Below are 17361 nucleotides of genomic sequence, written 5' to 3' on the forward strand. Positions count from 1 at the left end.
AAAAGCTAATTTATAATGGCAAAATACCTTTTAACAAATTTATAAACTTGAAATCAAACAAAATAACAAAAACCCTTCTAGATTCTGATTTATTTTTCCCAACATAATTATAAAAACCATTTTTCTAGTGACTTTTTCACTCATCTTCATTATAAAAACCATAACAAACACATTTTGCCGGGAATAGTTTTGTCAACAGTGAAATTAGAGAAAATTTATACGAAAAGGGGTTCAAGTCAATTTCCAACATAAAATAAAGAAACAACTACCTTATGAATGTGTTTTTATGTGTTGTAATTTTTTTTAATCGGAAAATGAAAAGATATTTTTTATGATTTACAAAAGAAATTTAAATATATATATATAAATTAATAAATTAAAAAAATATTATTGAAACTGATTAGATATTAAAATGGAGAGCTCATCTCGTGATATAAGTAAAAAATAGATGCATGTGTAAATGTTTTACACTGGCTATTCTTTTTATTTTATTTTAAAGATTAATTGTTGTTGTTAATAGCAAATGATTTTTATTTTTATAAATATACCATACAAATATAACTAATTTATATAAAATATAACAAGAAAAAAACTTGGAGACAAATTAAACTAATTTTTTCAAATTATTATGATACTAATTTTTTTTAAAAGATCAATCACCATTTAAAAAATAAAAATAAATTAAACTATTTAAAAATAAAAAAGAAAGAATTAATTAATATTTAAATAAAAAATAATATGAAGAAAAAATACAAAAAGTCCATGCAATAATAGGCATAATAGGTTGGGCCCACATATTCAGCCTATAATAAAAAAGCCTTGGTTTGCACTAATTTTTTGTTTTTTAAAGAATGAACGATATATCATCAACGCTAGTTGTTAAAATTAAGTTACATATCACTTATTGAATAGTTTTGTAGTCATATTTTTAATTGAGAAATTAAGGTTTATATTAAAAAAAAAACTTAATTTTTAGTTTATTTTAACTTGAAAATGCCTTAAAAAACACCATAACAACTTTAATAAACCAATCACCAATCCTAAAACATCCTAAAATTACTTTATAAAACAAAAACCTAACTAATAAAGAACTAGATTAACCTTGATTTATTTTTTCTAACATTTTTACAGGGAAGCACTATATTTTAGAAGATAAATTCATAGATATAAGTATATACCTTTTATGTCATTAGAATGTGGTTATCTAAGCATTTTCTTCCCTTTTAAAATTTTTTGGTGATCATTTTTTTTTCAATATCTAGAATTGAATTGTGATAAAAATAAAGTTTGATATCAAAACATAAACTTTCAAATAATAAGGATAAAAGAATAGAAAAATTAAAATTTAAAAGATCAAAATAAATTTGTCAAAGCCAAAATCTAAAGTAGCATATTTTGTTTTTTTCAAATAATATCTTCATCCTTTCAATTTTGATTTCCAACACCAGTCTAATTTTGATTTCCAAATTGAGAGTTAATTCATCACCGAACACCTCTTAAAACTCATACCATGTTAGATAATACAAATTAAAATAAATGTAAAAAAAAATACATGATGTCATAATTTTAACAGATAAAATTAAAAAAATTAAAAGCTTGGTAATTAAAAAAAAAGGTGTTATTTATAATGAACAACTGAATCCATGGCAATATGATTCTAGCACTGAAGTGTTTGATTAACAGTGAGACTCAAAGTTGTTTTAGTTGTTGTTTTACTTAATATAAAGTTATTAGGCACTTCATCTCCGTAAGGGGAAAAAAAAAGCTAATAAATTCCGAATGTGAATAAGGTAAAATGTTAGAAAAACATTTCTATCAAGCAAAGGACGAAAGGAACCGGGCTCCAGGGGTCACCACTGACATCATTTTCGCACCAAAAAAAAACTGATTATGTATAAATGCGGCCACGTAGAGGCACTGAGAGACGCGATTTCTCAAACAATTTAGAACATTCGACGACAAGGCCATCAGGCTCCAACCGCCGCCGCAACTTGTTATCTCCGGCGTCTTTATTTGGAGATATATTAATAGCAAGGAGAGTGTCCATGGCAGGACAGTCAAGGAAGTGGATGATATTGGTGGCAACTGTATGGATTCAAGCATTTACAGGGACAAATTTCGATTTCTCTGCTTATTCATCGGATTTAAAATCCATTCTCGGGATCTCTCAGGTGCAGTTGAATTACTTGGCTGTTGCCTCTGATCTTGGAAAGGTTTTTGGATGGTCTTCAGGGCTGGCTCTCTTGTATTTTCCATTATGGGTAGTTCTTTTCATGGCTGCTTTCATGGGGTTGTTTGGTTACGGTCTTCAATGGCTTGTCATGAGGGACATCATCTCCTTGCCTTATATCCTGGTATGTTCTCCCTTGTTCTTCCTCTAACATGAGATTTATTTATGGCAATAGGATCTCTGTTGTTTTCATGGAGTCGATTTTGAAACCATTCTCATGCTTCATGATTTTTTCCATCTTTCTTGAACTTGCGTCTCAGATTAAGCGGTATGATTATCGAATTTGCGAGTATAATGGCTCTAATGTTGGGTTTTTTGTTTTAATTTCCATTTACGGGTCTTAATTTCTTGAGGATACGCTACAAGTTTCTATTAATAGCCGATAATTTGCCTAGTTCTTCTGTTGCCTGCTACCCCTGCTGGAATACCCCCTCGCTCCTGATCGTATCAGCATTTGAGGCATTATTTTTATATTTAATTTATTTTTTATACTCTTATTTAGTAGATATTAACAACTTTTCTGAAAATAAATCTGAAGTAATATTCATTATATATTAATAAAATATGCTCTAAAAGAGGGACATGGAAACGCAAATAAGAAGAGTTTATTAGGTCGAATCGTAGCCCTCCACATGGCTCTCTCCTTTCCAGTTTCCAGAAAGAGTGCTCTCGAATATTTTAATACGTGCGATATGATTAATGATGCAAAATGCCAGGTAACATTCGTCATCGCATCTCTTTCGCCTTTTCTATCCTCTCTTTTCCATGGCATAACCTTTTCAAATTAATTATTGGAAAAAAGAAAAGGTGAATTATTGGTGAGTTTAAATATAAAATATTAATAGAATCATCCAGAACGTCGGTGACGAACTTCTTAAAGAAAAAATATTATAGAAAAAAAATACTACTATTTTATTCACCAACCATTATTTAGAATTGTACTTTCAATGATATTTTTTTTTAAATTTAATTTTTTTATATTTTTAAATTGCATGTCGTAAATAATTTTTAAAACGTAAAAAATATTATTTTAATATATTTTAAAAACTAATTAACTACAGTTGCAATTCTAAATTAGACAACTTTAGTGGCCAGTGTCAAATAATTCTTTTTAAATTACTAGTTAAGTTATTTATCGTATGCTTGAATTTCAAATTGAATAGAAAAGAAAAATCTGAATCACTGATCGTGATTATTCTATTTTTTCAATCAGGAAATACACGAGAACATATATATATATATATATATATCCTTTCCTTTCTTTCAACGGGGAACAGGCATGCTGTTTTTTGATTTCATATCATCATGTCAAGAGCAATTATTTTGCTTTTATCTAAAGTCGAAAATAGACACAAGTACAAAAGGGAGCCGTCGGTTTTTATCAAGATTTCCACCTTTCAAGTTGATCACGGTCCAACATTGTTTGCCGTGTCACTTCCGGAAAGCAATCATCAACCTTTTTACCTTTTGAATTCTTTTTTCAGAAGTTCGTGGCCAGAAAATTTAAACACCGGATATTATTTTTAGTGTAAATAATTGTTTTTTAAAATATTTTTTATTTAAATAATATATATTTATTTTTATGAAAAAACACGTTTAAACAGGAATAGCATAAGGTCAAATATGGTGACAAAGCCTTACAGGTTGTTAATAATAAAATGGAGCCATCCTTTTGGAACTTGAATCACAAATTTATAAATTAGGAGTCCCAGGTGGTACCAAATTTGACTATTGTTCGAACCACAACACCAGCAAAGAAGCTGAAAGTCCAGTCTGATGTCTGAGATTAGATAATCATATCAGAGGCCACTCAACAGAAGTAACTAGAAATTATTGCTGGATATTGAATGCACTTGCACGTACTGTACTGGTCCTGCTGCGTCAAATGTTACGACATTGAACTTATGACATTTGTTCTGGTAATTTGAAAAGAAGGGAAATTGTTTTGGGAAAAAAGCGTAGTAGAATACCATCTACAATGTTTTGTTTATGTACGAAAACCATGAACTGTCTCAAGTGTTGATGTTGGACAGCATGTAGCCGCTGGTCGATTTCCATGAAAAGGAACCACTATGTCCTCCAATTTAGATGTAGAAACTCTCTCGAACCTCATTATTCATTTCTTCATCTATGCCACAAATTTTCTACCACATACTGCTGATAAGAATATTGCACAAATGCCCAACAACAGGTAGTTGTCATAGAGATTGTTTGCTTGCTTGTCTAGTTGATTTTGTCCTTTTGTCATCCTTCCTCTCCTTGCTTTTGTGGCGCCTGGCGGGCTATGGTAGATTTCATATCTCCATTGGTCCTTCCCTTTACTTTTTTATTTGATTTCCCTTGGCTGTGCCAAAACATGAAAAATATCTATACCTGGTGGCTACTATGATTTCTGATGTAAATACTTGATAGGGTGGCACGTAAATCCCATCATGTAAAACACTAGATATGATGAATCAAAGTTGTTTTTCCTCAAGTATATTGGATGTGATGGCATGTTTTAGATGAATATGTTTAGCTGTCTTTATGGAGCGTGATACACGAATATGTGCCTGTCTTTAATTAGAAATTCTGTGATCTGTACTACGAATGTTCTGTTTTCTCTGTCAGCATAATTTTTCCTCTTGAAGTTTTTCCATACTAATTTATTTGACCTTCTTAAGGGGACCTTGCCTTTACTTTTGAAAAGGAACTGCTTTTAGAGTTTCTTCATGTGATAAACGATTTAGCACGTACTTTTCCCTTTTAAGTAGATTAAAGGGGCACGTAATTAGTCCTGTAGCACTTTCCATTGAAAAGCAGAGGAGGGGAACGAAATTCTCCATTTGGAAATGTATCCCTGTTGACTAAAGCTTGATATTGCAAAGTAAAAGATGAAGTCTAAATATATGTATCTCTTAATTAAAAAAGAAAAAAAAAAGGAAAGAAAGAAAGCAGAAGGAAAAGACGATTTCAACATGCAAGTAACAAGTAAAAAAAAGGGAACTCTTTCCTACTCTTACGGATATCTCTTCTTTTTTGTCTTTCCCCCCTTACGGCAGTGAGAACAAGACCTCAACCCGATAAAGAGAAAAATAGAAAATGTTTAGCTGAAAAAAATTGTGGCTCCTCTGTGCTTGTTCTTCAAGATTGTGAAATTCTGCAGTATTAAGAATTAAGATCCAGAGTCCTCTGGGCATATCTGGAGTGCTGTTTGTGGCATGGTGGTGTGAGAAAGCGCAGTTATCTAAATAATATAGAGAAACAATGCAAGTCTGTTGTGGACAGAAAACAATGTCAAGTATAGATGCTTAAGCTTTGTTCGCTGTTCTCACTGCAAATGCATTCTGTGTTTCAATGGGGAATAGATATAGGATTATAATTTCATTGAAGTATATGATGAAGTATAGTAGAGTGTGCTTATATTTTCCTAAATTTTCTTTTTCTAAAGCCATCCATCATCATAAAAACTTTCTGATTAGTGCAAAATTGTTTGCAGGTGTTTCTTCTTTGTTTGTTGGCTGGATGTAGTATTTGTTGGTTCAACACTGTATGTTTTGTTCTTTGCATCCAAAATTTCCCAGCTAACCGGCCCCTAGCTTTATCCCTCACGATAGCCTTCAATGGTGTGAGTGCAGCCCTATACGCTCTCGCTGGCAATGCAATAGATTCATCATCAAACGACATATATCTTCTTTTAAATGCTTTTATTCCCCTCATCACTTCCGTTGTATCACTGATCCCCATTATTCGTCAACCATCTTTAGACCCCCTTCCTCCTGATGGAGTCCGCCGTGATTCCCTTATATTTCTAATATTGAATTTCTTAGCCATCCTCACAGGAATTTATCTTCTTCTCTTTGGTTCAAGTTCATCTGATGGAATGAGAGCTCGTCTACTCCTTGGGGGAGCAATTTTTCTACTAATTTTCCCATTATGTATCCCTGGTATTGTCTATGCTAGAGAATGGTTTCACCGGACCATCCATTCTAGTTTCAGCCTTCATGGCTCTGGCTTCATTCTTGTAGATGTTGATGATCTTGAGCTTCACAAAGAGCTCATTACCCGTGAGGCGAGTTATCATGAAAATGGAGATGAAACTCTGTATGAAATTAAAAGGCGGAAAAGCAGTGGTGAAAAAGAAGGGTGCTGTGATTCAATGGTTAAGAAAGATCGATTAGCAATGCTTGGGGAAGAGCACCCTGTGTCGTTGCTGGTAAGCAGGCTGGATTTTTGGCTATACTACACTGCATATGTCTGTGGGGGTACCATTGGCCTTGTGTACAGCAACAATTTAGGTCAAATAGCACAATCACTTGGACAAAGTGCAAACACTACAACTCTTGTAACTCTCTATTCATCCTTCTCCTTTTTTGGCCGCTTACTTTCAGCAGCACCAGACTACATGCGAGCGTAAGTTATCGTACATTGTTTAGTTTCTAAACTTCTAATTTCAGCTGCATCAGACTGCATAAACTATGGTGCCTTCACCTTCAATTGATTTGCAGTCATAATACTAAACAAAGTGCTGCAAAATCCTTGAGATGTTGCAGCCTAGACATTACGTTAAGCTAAACAGTAATGATGTCTTCTGCAGGAAGATGTACTTTGCAAGGACCGCGTGGCTAACCATTGCCCTTGTGCCAACCCCAATAGCCTTCTTCTTGCTCGCTGCATCAGGCAATGCAGTAGCATTGCATATAAGCACTGCATTAGTTGGATTGAGCTCTGGGTTCATCTTTGCCGCAGCAGTTTCAATAACTTCTGAGCTATTTGGGCCAAATAGTGTAGGTGTCAATCACAACATTCTTATCACCAATATCCCAATAGGATCACTTGTTTATGGTTTTCTAGCAGCTATAGTGTATGATTCTCATGTAAGCTCTAGCCTAAGCATCATCACTGACTCGGCGGTGTGCATGGGAAGGCAGTGCTATTTCTTAACGTTTGTGTGGTGGGGATGCTTATCGGTGTTAGGCTTAACTTCTAGCTTGTTGTTATTCTTGAGAACCAGACATGCCTATGACCAGTTTGAAGCAAAACGTATTTCGAGCATGACACCGCTGTTTTAAGAGGTTGCTAAGATTATGGCGTGGCTAGGTTCAAGTAGACAATGGGAGGCAGAAGTTGTTTAGATGTATCAATGTTTACTTGTACTCGCTACCTGGGGAAAAAAAATTAGTTTTGCAGCAGAGGATGTTCTTTTTATCAAAGATTTTGATCTGAAACCAAGTCAATCAAATTTAACATTGGTAGACCACAAGATCATGAAGATGGTCACCTCACAGTTTGATTGTTTCCTTTCATTAGAAGGTTTATTGAATCTGAAACTACATGAAGAAGGATAAATCTTTTTTCCTGTCTCCTTAAATGATCGTAAATGATTCTATAGAGGAAACCAACTCAAGCAGTGTGTGAAATGCATAACACACTGCTTGTTATAAAAATAAAAATAAAAAAAATAAAAATTTAAAACCAAAAGAATAAAGAGGATGTTCTTTTTATCAAAGATTTTGATCTGAAACCAAGTCAATCAAATTTAACATTGGTAGACCACAAGATCATGAAGATGGTCACCTCACAGTTTGATTGTTTCCTTTCATTAGTAGGTTTATTGAATCTGAAACTACATGAAAAAGGATAAATCTTTTTTCCTGTCTCCTTAAAATGATCCTAAATGATTTTGTAGAGTAAACCAACTCAAGCAGTGTGTTAAATGCATAACACACTGCTTGTTATAAAAATAAAAATAAAAAAAATAAAAATTTAAAACCAAAAGAATAAATAAAACTATAATCTAACTAATCATAAGTGCAAAAGGTTTCATTTTTGATACAGAGAAATAACCTCTCATATGCCAGTGCCATCTTACGGGCAGTGAACATCGAAGCAGCGTATTGCCGGCATGCCTTCCCTCTTCGAGCTAGTCTTCTAGATCCTTCCATCGCCACAGCTTGCAAGGTCTCCAATAATGATTCCACGTTTGGAGAAAACATGAAACCAAACTCATCATCAACAACAATGGTGCCCTTAATACTGGGAAATCGTGATGCCATAACTGGCTTCCCACTCATCATTGCCTCCATGAGTGTAAGATCAAGGCCTTGAGGTCTCAGTGTTGGGTTCACAAAGATATCAATGGAGTTATAGAATGCCCGCAGTTCAGATGGACTCATAGATCCCAAAACCAAGACTCTGGGGCCTAAGTCTTTGTATCTTTGCTCCCATGGACCTGACCCTGCCACAATTAAATAAACATCAGGATGTTCTATCATGAACTCGGAAAATGCTTCATAAAGAAGTGGATGCCCTTTATCTTTCACTAATCTTCCTGCCACACCGAGTACTAAACTAGCATTAACTGGGACGCCAATTCTAGACCTAAACTCGTGGCCTAAGCTCACGTCTTCTCCAAAATCATCTTCATCTACACCGTTGACAATTACATGAACTCTTCTTCTAGGAATCTGGTACACATCCCTAAGCATCTCACCACAACTATCACTAATAGCAACATGATGCTTATATTTCTTGAAAAACCTTATCTCATCAAGCACTTTAGGGACAAAACCTTGTAGACTTCTATTGAAATAAGGAGTGATGGCCTCATTTGGTTTTCGTGCCAATTCCTGGAAAATACTTGATTGTAAGCCTTCAAGAGCTATACCATGCCAAGAAACTGCAAGATTTGGAACTCTGCGAGCTAACCAATAAGGCAAAGCCACGCTTTCCGAGTGAACCACATCAAATGGTTTTGCACGCTGATTCTCCTCTTCAAATTGCTTCCATGCTTTGTTATGTATCCACTTGCCCGGTTCCCCTTCATGAAAATGAATTTGTGGATAAGATATTACACTAGCATGAGAAACGGATGGGCTATTTTCATCTACAGGAGAGGTGAAGATATGCACTTGATGGCCGCGGTGAGCTAGGGCAGTGTGTAAAGTGTAGGCATGGCGTTCCATGCCACCAGGGGTTGTGCCAAGAGGCCACTTGCGACAGAAAACAGCAATCTTGAGCTTGACTGGAGGGGGTTTATTTTCAATGAAGGCAAGACGGTTCCATGCAAATTCTGCATTGCGTAGATCACCTGACCAAGGCCTGGCATGGTTGGCTATTAAGGTGGTGCAAATGGAGGTGGTTGGGGCATGGAGGAGGAAAAGGGCTGGGATAGTGAAGAGAACAATGAAGAAAAGTGTGGTGCATAGATTGGATTTAGATTGAGATGGGATGGCATAAGGTTTCTTGGGCTTGCTGTTGAAGGCCATTTTTTGATTGGGACTTAGTAAAATGTTTCGTTTGCTTTTGGTGCTTAATAATTTGCAAAGATTAATGAATTCTAAATATTTATGCTGAAAAGTGAAGGAAAGTATTGAGGTGATGTGGTCACGCTCTTAAACAAGTGCATGTTGTTTTCTTTTCTTCTCTTCTTTATTAGCTAGTGCAGTTCTCACGCGTCCTCCAAGAGAAAGAGGATTCTTCTTGTGGCCATAATATATACTTGTTTTTATTGGCAGTTCATATAATATTTGCAGGGCCTGGACGAATTTACTCCATGTGCTACGTTTTGTAATGTTGAAGCCTCCTCCACTCCCTTGGCTAGCTTGTATCTTCTGCCATTCTTAACATGTTAGTGTCAAGATTTACTATGTAAATGTCCTGGCTGTCACTTTTACTTCAGTTCCGTATCTGTTAAGCAGAAAGCTAGAACTTGAGTTCACCTTGAAGAGGGACAATACTATCTCAATTTATCATTCTATATTTTTCTTCTTTTTATTGAAGATTTACCCATTTTCTTTAGCCAGTAGACAAGTCAACTTTACCTATGTTAGGCCACCAGCAGAAGACCGGATCTAATTTTCATGCAAAGTCAACCATTTTTGATAGTTTAAAGTAGACGCCTTCCCATCTTGATTTTGAACAAAGCAAGCTAGCTAGTCACAATTTCTTCAAGGCGGATTTCGGGTGATTTGCGATGCACGAAGTTCTTTTAAATGCTTTTTGGACTATGAGACCTCTTTTCATTATCTTAATGCTAGAGTCATCAATTTAAGGCACTTGCAAGTGATCTTTGCTTGGGCTCAAAGCATCTTGATTGCAACCTCTGCTTTCTTTACCGAAAATGGTGCTCGTAAATATGGTTGGAATATTAGGGCTTGGATTTGAAGCAATGGTTTATGCTGTTCACCCCAGCTTCCCAAAGCGTAATAAGCCTTCAGCCCAACTTTAATCCACTGAAAATAATAAGCGTAGTATTGAGATTTTTTAGGTCTGAATCCCAGTATCATTAAAACTTAAAGTGGCTCAAGTTCATTGAGATTTTGTGTCCGGTCCACTGGAAATGTTTAGTAAGATGTCTGAAAAGGAGTAGTATGTTATTGTGATGGATTGGAACAAATAATTAAATCGAAAGTCTAACCTTTATCATTTATTGAAGCGTAACGTTTGCTACATTTTGGCTTGGGATTCGTTTCATTGCAATATCATATCTGCAGAATACAATTCTTGGACCATCGAAAGTACTGGAAATCTTCTTCTTCTTCTTCTTCTTATTCTTCCCCTTCTCTTCATAAAGATATTGATGGCAACAGTTCCTGCCACAAAACCAATATTTAGGCCCAGTCCACCTCCACAGCCAAATCCAATCCAATAGTAGTTCCAATCAATACCCCAAGTGCTATTTCCATGGTCGGCATTCGGCTCCATTGGAGGCAATCCATGAGAGCAGTTCTTGGTTAATGGAGGGCCACACAGTCCAATATTCCCTTCAAAAGCAGCTGATGTGAATGTCCCAAACTGATTGCCTTGCGGTATCTCTCCCACGAGTAGATTCTGTGAGAGTTTTAAAACTGAGAGAAAGGTTAATGTGGTGAGTTGTTGAGGAATCGTACCTGAAAGTCTGTTTTCTGACAGGTCCAAAGAACCAAGCTCCTTGAGTTTTCCAAATGAAGTAGGAATCTGGCCTGTGAGATGGTTATTTGACAAGTTGAGTACGTAGAGTAAATCAAGATCTCCTATTTTTTCAGGAATCTCACCCCCGAACAGATTGTTGGATAAATCAATAGAGGTGAAGATTGTCAAGATCTTCTCCAACTCCATGTTCAACCCTTTGTTTACCAATGTCACAGAATCTTTGTAGTAGAATGGAGTTAGCACCAAATAACTATATCTGAGAACTTGGCTAGACTGTGATTTCTTTTCCTGCTTCATCATCCCCTTCCAACTCTTGAACCATTCAGACGACAAATTGCCCCGGAATTTATTGGAAGCTAGATCAATTATTTGTAGCAGAGGGAATGAAGTTTTACTTGGAGAATAAATGATTGAACCACCAAAGAAATTGGACCGCAAGATAAGGACTCGTAGCAGGGGCAAAGTTTCCAACCAGAATGGGAAAGAACCATTCAAGAAATTGTTGCCAACGTCTAAGACTTCCAAATCTCCACAGTTGGCCAGTGATCTTGGCAGGGGCCCTTCTAACTGATTTTGATTGACATCGAGAGTTCTCAAAGTGCAATTCTCTGCGAACCTTTTTGGCAGGATTCCATGTAGTTCATTGTTTCGCAGATTTAACACCTTCAAGAAACTGTTGGAATTACCCAGGCACCCTGGAATGGAGCCATTGAAGTGATTTTTAGACAGATCTAGGACAAATAAGTTCCGCGTCTCGCACATTGAAAACGGAATTTCCCCATTGAAGTGATTACTTGATAGGGACACGAAACTAGCATAGGTCAGGTTTTCGAAAATCCTGGATGGCAAGGAGGATGAAAACTGGTTGTGTGAGTAATCTAAATGGATGATGAAAGGTGGTGGCATAAGGAAGGGCCCCTGCAGCAAATTGGAATGAAGATCGAGAACAGCCAAGTTACCAGGAGAAAGATTTGGAATTGGTTTTTCAAAACCAGATAGCATATTGTTAGATAGGTTTAGATATACCAGATTCTCGTTGCCTACTTTCCAAATCCATTTAGGTATTTCACCCTTGATTTTGTTATTAGAAAGGTCCAAATGAAACAAATTCATCAGGTTTGTCAGAAAACCTGGAATTTCTTTTAAATTACAGGAACCCAAACCGAGCTTTCCAATATGAGAAAACAAGGTTGAATTGACACCACTAACCTCAAAGGAGAAGTTATTGTCAGAGAGATCGAGTGTAGTAAGCTCGTTAGTATCTTTGATCATCTCAAAGTTTATGGTGCCATTGAACTGGTTGGAAGAAAGCCCCAGGACACTAAGCCCTCTTATTTTGAAGATTGACACTGGTATTGGACCCTGCAATTCATTTTCACTCAGGTGCATCACCCTCAATAGGGAAGATGAAGCATTCTGAAATTCTTTTAGCTGTCCATTAAGCTGGTTCTGGCTAAGATCTAGCCACCTCAATAAGGGTTTCGTGAAAAGAGCTGGAGGGATCATTCCCTTCAATGAGTTGTTCCTCAAGTCGAGAACTTCAAGATAGTTCAGCCCATTCGCATAAGACAAAGGAATAAATCCTGTAAAATAGCTGCTATGAATATAGAGATTTTTATTTTGTTAAACCTACCAAAGACAAGAAAAATGGTACCTGAGAAATGATTGTGGGAAAATATCAATCCAGTGATCTTTTCTGATAAAGCCAGAGATGGAACTGGACCACTGAAATTATTTCTTCCAAAATCAAGATAACGAAGCTCGGTGAGATTTTCAAATGAGGAAGGAATTGATCCGGAAAAACTGCATTGAGAAATTTCTAAATCTTGTAGGAAGACAAGATTAACTATCGAATGCGGTAAATTCCCCATAAACATTGTTCCTGAGAGGTTAATAACTTCAAGTCTGCTGCCTGATGGGAAATCTGCTGGCAAAGTTCCAGTGAGATTAGAATTGTACGACACATCAAGAGAACGCAGAGTGCGCATCAAGAACAGACTATTTGGAAAAATTCCATACAACCCACAATATCTTAGATTCAAAGTTTTCAAAGAAGAAAACTTGGCTAAGAAGTCAGGTACTCTTGATGAAAAGTTGTTTCCACTTAGCTGGAGATCGGTAAGTTGCTCAAGTTGTAAAAGAGAAGGGTGCAATACCCCAGCAAGATTACAATTTGACAAACCCAAGACACGAAGGTTAGGAAGTTTTGTTGACAGGACCGCCCACAACCTACTCTCAGCCATGGAGAGGTCTATTCCATCAAGGTGGAGCACCCTCAGCCTAGTCAGGTTTTCTACAAGTGTTTCAATATCTGGATTTTGGAGTGTTACAGGTTCCTCTAATCCAAACGGATAGGAAGAAAGATCAAGAGATAACAACTTTCTAAGAAATGAAATTTCAGCCGGAACTTGACCAAAAAAGCCTGACCATGAAAGGTTGAGATGAGTCAAGCTCGAAAGTTTACTAAATCCTGATGGAAAGGGAGAGGAAAACAATTCATTTCCCGCTATGTTGAGATACTGGAGGTGATGAAGACTGAAGATACTGGTAGAGCCGTTGATTCCACTAGTAATGGAGCTATCGCTGAGGTCTAGACCGACAACATAACCAGTTTGAAGGTCACAAGTCACACCATCCCACAAGCAGCAGTTTTTTGTTGGAGTCCAAGACAGAAGCTTCGAGTCAGTTACAAACTGAGGATCAATTGACAATTCTTGTTTGATTTGTAGCAGTACTGACCTCTGGTGCTCAAGACACTGGCTAGAAACAACGGAAGACAGGAAGCAAATTCCAACAGAGAGTTTTAGCAGGAAATATAAGCAGGTGTGCATAAGCGAATTGCCCATTTGAAATTAGTGTTAGAAAGGGAATGAACACATGGAAAGTAAGGATAGCAGAGTTATATTACAGTATGTTTACCAGAAATAGTGAGGAGAAAATAAAGAGGGGATTCTTCCTTGTTGCTGCAAAAGTCATTCTCCTCTCCCTTGACAAGGGACGTCGAGCACCACGAGTTGACTAGGAAAAATATGGTAGACCGTCGTCTGAGTGCGGGAACCTTGAGAGTGTGAGCCTCTCAATTGGACAGACAAAGCATCATTTCTTCCTGTTCTTTCTTTTTTTATTCCCCGGTATTTTATAATAGGCTTTGTTCTTAGGAATTAAATGGCAAATCTTTTTTGTTGTCCCAGCGGCGCATGTTAGGCTTTTGAAGATATGTGCGTAATTCTGTTATTTATTTATCAATCAGAATTTTATAACGGCATTTTATAATTTTATTTAATTATACTCTTAAAATCAATATCACGAACTAGGTTTCCCGGCTACTTCACTGTTTACAATGGCATCTTCCCTTTTAAAAATAAAAAATTCACCTTTCCTTTTCCTTTTTATTAAATCCTTTCATGGAATAATTAAATGAGATTAAATTTAAAATTACGCTAGAATTACCAAATTAAAAGATAAAAAATAAAAAATAAAAATATAAAACAAAGAGAAAATACATCATCAATCCTAAATTCACAATAATTTTTATTTTGATCTAAAATTTAATTTTTTTTTATTTTTTAATATATAAGTTTGAGATATAAAAGAGAAATTTGGCAAGAAACAACGAAAAACAATTATTATTTGTCATGATTTTGACAACCACAGTAAACAAGATTGGCGTCAAAGGATTTATGGCCTTCATCTTACCAAAAAAATATATCAATCATTGAAAAGTTTTGTTATTTCAGGTTTTTTTTAATTTTTATTTTATTTTAAGATCATAAATAGGTTCATTAAGATTTTTATAATAATTTTTATTTTTTAAAATAACTAAAATAACTAAAATATTTTTTTTATTTTAAAAGTCAAAACCCAACTTCCAACAAATTTCTAGCCACTTTAGTTGTTCAAAAATTAGGAAGTAGGCAATGTTGCCACGTCAAACAATATGTTGTTTTGCTTTAAAAATAATTTGTAAATAAAAAATAGCAATCATCATGTTGTCCACCCCTTGTTTTATATATATATATATATATAGCGTGGGACTAGGTTTCCAAACCCAAACATTTTTAGGCTTGGATAGTTGGCTAAGTACAAGGACCTAACTTACCATACTTATAGACTCCTAATATATATCCTTTTCTCTTTCTCTTATTATTTTCTTACAATTTTTTTTATTAATACCTCATTTTTTGTATGTATTTTTTAGTTTGCATTATTTTTTTATTTAAATTTAAACTAATACCTCCTCTCTCATATTTTTAAATTGTTTAGTTTAAATTTTTTTTAAATAATATTTATTTTTTTAATTTTATAATGTTTAAAAGAGATTGTTGTAATTTATATTTATATTTTTTTTAATTTTATATTTGATATAAATAAAGTGTACTATATAATGCATTTTAAAAAATCATTTGTTTTGATGAGAAAAATAACCTCTAAGATAAAATAAAAGAGCATAAACTCAAAAGAAAAACGAGTTTTAAATATTTACAAAGTCAATTATCTTTTGCTTTTAGAAGAAACTAAAGAGGGGACTTTGCTGCTTCATAGGTCCTTTCTAATATTTGTGTAAAATGTTTAAATGTTGTAAGTGCAAAGAAAGAACAAAAAGTTGAGCTCGTGAGAAAACCTAGCAAAATGCGTAGACTTTTCTTATTTGTTTTAAAAAAAAACAATGTTATTTTTATATTTTATAAATTAAAAAATAATTCATTTGAGTTAATCCAATTCAATCAACCAAATTCAAGACTTACTAAAAGTTGATCCTCAGCTTGACTTGAAAAGTATATAATAAATAACTTTTAAAACATATAGCATAGATTATTAGAACAGAAAAACTACATATGAAAAAATAAAGAAATCTAATTCTCAATAAATAAAATATTAGTTTAATTTTTTTTTAAATAATATTTATTTTTTTAATTTTATAATGTTTAAAAGAGATTGTTGTAATTTATATTTATATTTTTTTTAATTTTATATTTGATATAAATAAAGTGTACTATATAATGCATTTTAAAAAATCAAATAAACTCAAAAGAAAAACGAGTGTTAAATATTTACAAAGTCAATTATCTTTTGCTTTTAGAAGAAACTAAAGAGAGGACTTTGCTGCTTCATGGGTCCTTTCCAATATTTGTGTAAAATGTTTAAATGTTGTAAGTGCAAAGAAAGAACAAAAAGTTGAGCTCGTGAGAAAACCTAGCAAAATGCGTAGACTTTTTTTATTTGTTTAAAAAAAAACAATGTTATTTTTATATTTTATAAATTAAAAAATAATTCATTTGAGTTAATCCAATTCAATCAACCAAATTCAAGACTTACTAAAAGTTGATCCTCAGCTTGACTTGAAAAGCATATAATAAATAACCTTTAAAACATATAGCATAGATTATTAGAACAAAAAAACTACATATAAAAAAATATGAAAAAATAGAGAAATTTAAAATACCCAAGATGTTTAAAAATTATGGAAAAGAAATAAATACCCAAGATTAAAATACCCCAAAACCAATGTTCCTCGGTTTGGTGAGATGGTGTCCAAAAAAAAAATTACAAACCTTGAAATTACAGCTAAACTATAGAAAAAATCTTGATTTAATAAATTTTGAATATCAATAAGTATAATGCAAATACCATAAACTCTTTAAATAGAAAACTAAATTGACCATATTAACTAATAAAATATAGATTAAATAAAGTTTTCAAATCTAATTAGAAAAGAAGTCTAAATATAAATAGAAAATTAAAAAAAAAAAGAAGCTCAAACAACAACTTTCAGACCAAATTTAAACATCAAAACAACCTCAATGGATGCTATTCAACTAACTTTTCTATAGAATCAAGTCTACATAAGATGTTTGTAAAATCTTGATTTAATATAATAAATAAATGAAAAAATATACAGATTTCTAGCTATCAGTAATTTCATCAAACTTATTTGAATATATTTTTAAATCTAGATACGTTGATCGACTTTATAAACATTCTTTTTACACGTTCAACGTCAGATGACGGTGAAATATTAACACTGCAGAGTGCAGAGGCCAGGAGAAGCGGGGAAGACAAACGATGCCTCAAAAATAAATTCTTGGAACAAATGATACAATAAAATAAATTCATAATATCGGTTTTTTACTGTATTAGAAATTAATTTGGAATTCTTCCCTTGTTAAAAAACAGTGAGGTGAATTAAGGGTGTCCAAAAAAAACTCACAAACCTTGGGATTGCAAGTAAACTATAGGGA

The 17361-nt window shown here is 34.1% G+C and overlaps 3 protein-coding genes across 4 annotated transcripts; 1 reads left to right on the forward strand and 2 right to left on the reverse strand.

The window, feature by feature from the left end:
• The first annotated feature begins 1883 nt into the window (after window positions 1-1883).
• Window positions 1884-7458, forward strand: LOC105121435 (uncharacterized). The gene is made up of 3 exons (XM_011020069.1): window positions 1884-2354; window positions 5709-6622; window positions 6807-7458. Exons 1-3 carry the CDS (start codon window positions 1899-1901, stop codon window positions 7279-7281), a joined length of 1845 nt encoding a protein of 614 aa, XP_011018371.1. The 5' UTR covers window positions 1884-1898; the 3' UTR covers window positions 7282-7458.
• Window positions 7459-7918: 460 nt separating this feature from the next.
• LOC105121436 (uncharacterized) lies at window positions 7919-9555 on the reverse strand. Its single transcript, XM_011020070.1, has one exon. It carries the CDS (start codon window positions 9475-9477, stop codon window positions 8011-8013), a length of 1467 nt encoding a protein of 488 aa, XP_011018372.1. The 5' UTR covers window positions 9478-9555; the 3' UTR covers window positions 7919-8010.
• Window positions 9556-10631: 1076 nt separating this feature from the next.
• Window positions 10632-14247, reverse strand: LOC105121437 (receptor-like protein 12). Of its 2 annotated transcripts, XM_011020073.1 has the most exons (3): window positions 12777-14247; window positions 10879-12705; window positions 10632-10803 (listed from the first exon to the last, which is right to left on the reverse strand). In XM_011020073.1, the coding sequence occupies exons 1-3, from the start codon at window positions 13966-13968 to the stop codon at window positions 10682-10684; spliced, it is 3141 nt and encodes a 1046-aa protein (XP_011018375.1). In that variant the 5' UTR covers window positions 13969-14247; the 3' UTR covers window positions 10632-10681. The 2 variants fall into 2 exon arrangements, with proteins under 2 accessions (XP_011018375.1, XP_011018374.1); XM_011020072.1 differs by having other exon boundaries at window positions 10632-12705.
• Window positions 14248-17361: the final 3114 nt, after the last annotated feature.

The sequence above is a fragment of the Populus euphratica genome, unplaced genomic scaffold, assembly GCF_000495115.2.
Source record: "Populus euphratica unplaced genomic scaffold, PopEup_1.0 scaffold25.1, whole genome shotgun sequence".
NCBI classification, from domain to species: domain Eukaryota; kingdom Viridiplantae; phylum Streptophyta; class Magnoliopsida; order Malpighiales; family Salicaceae; genus Populus; species Populus euphratica.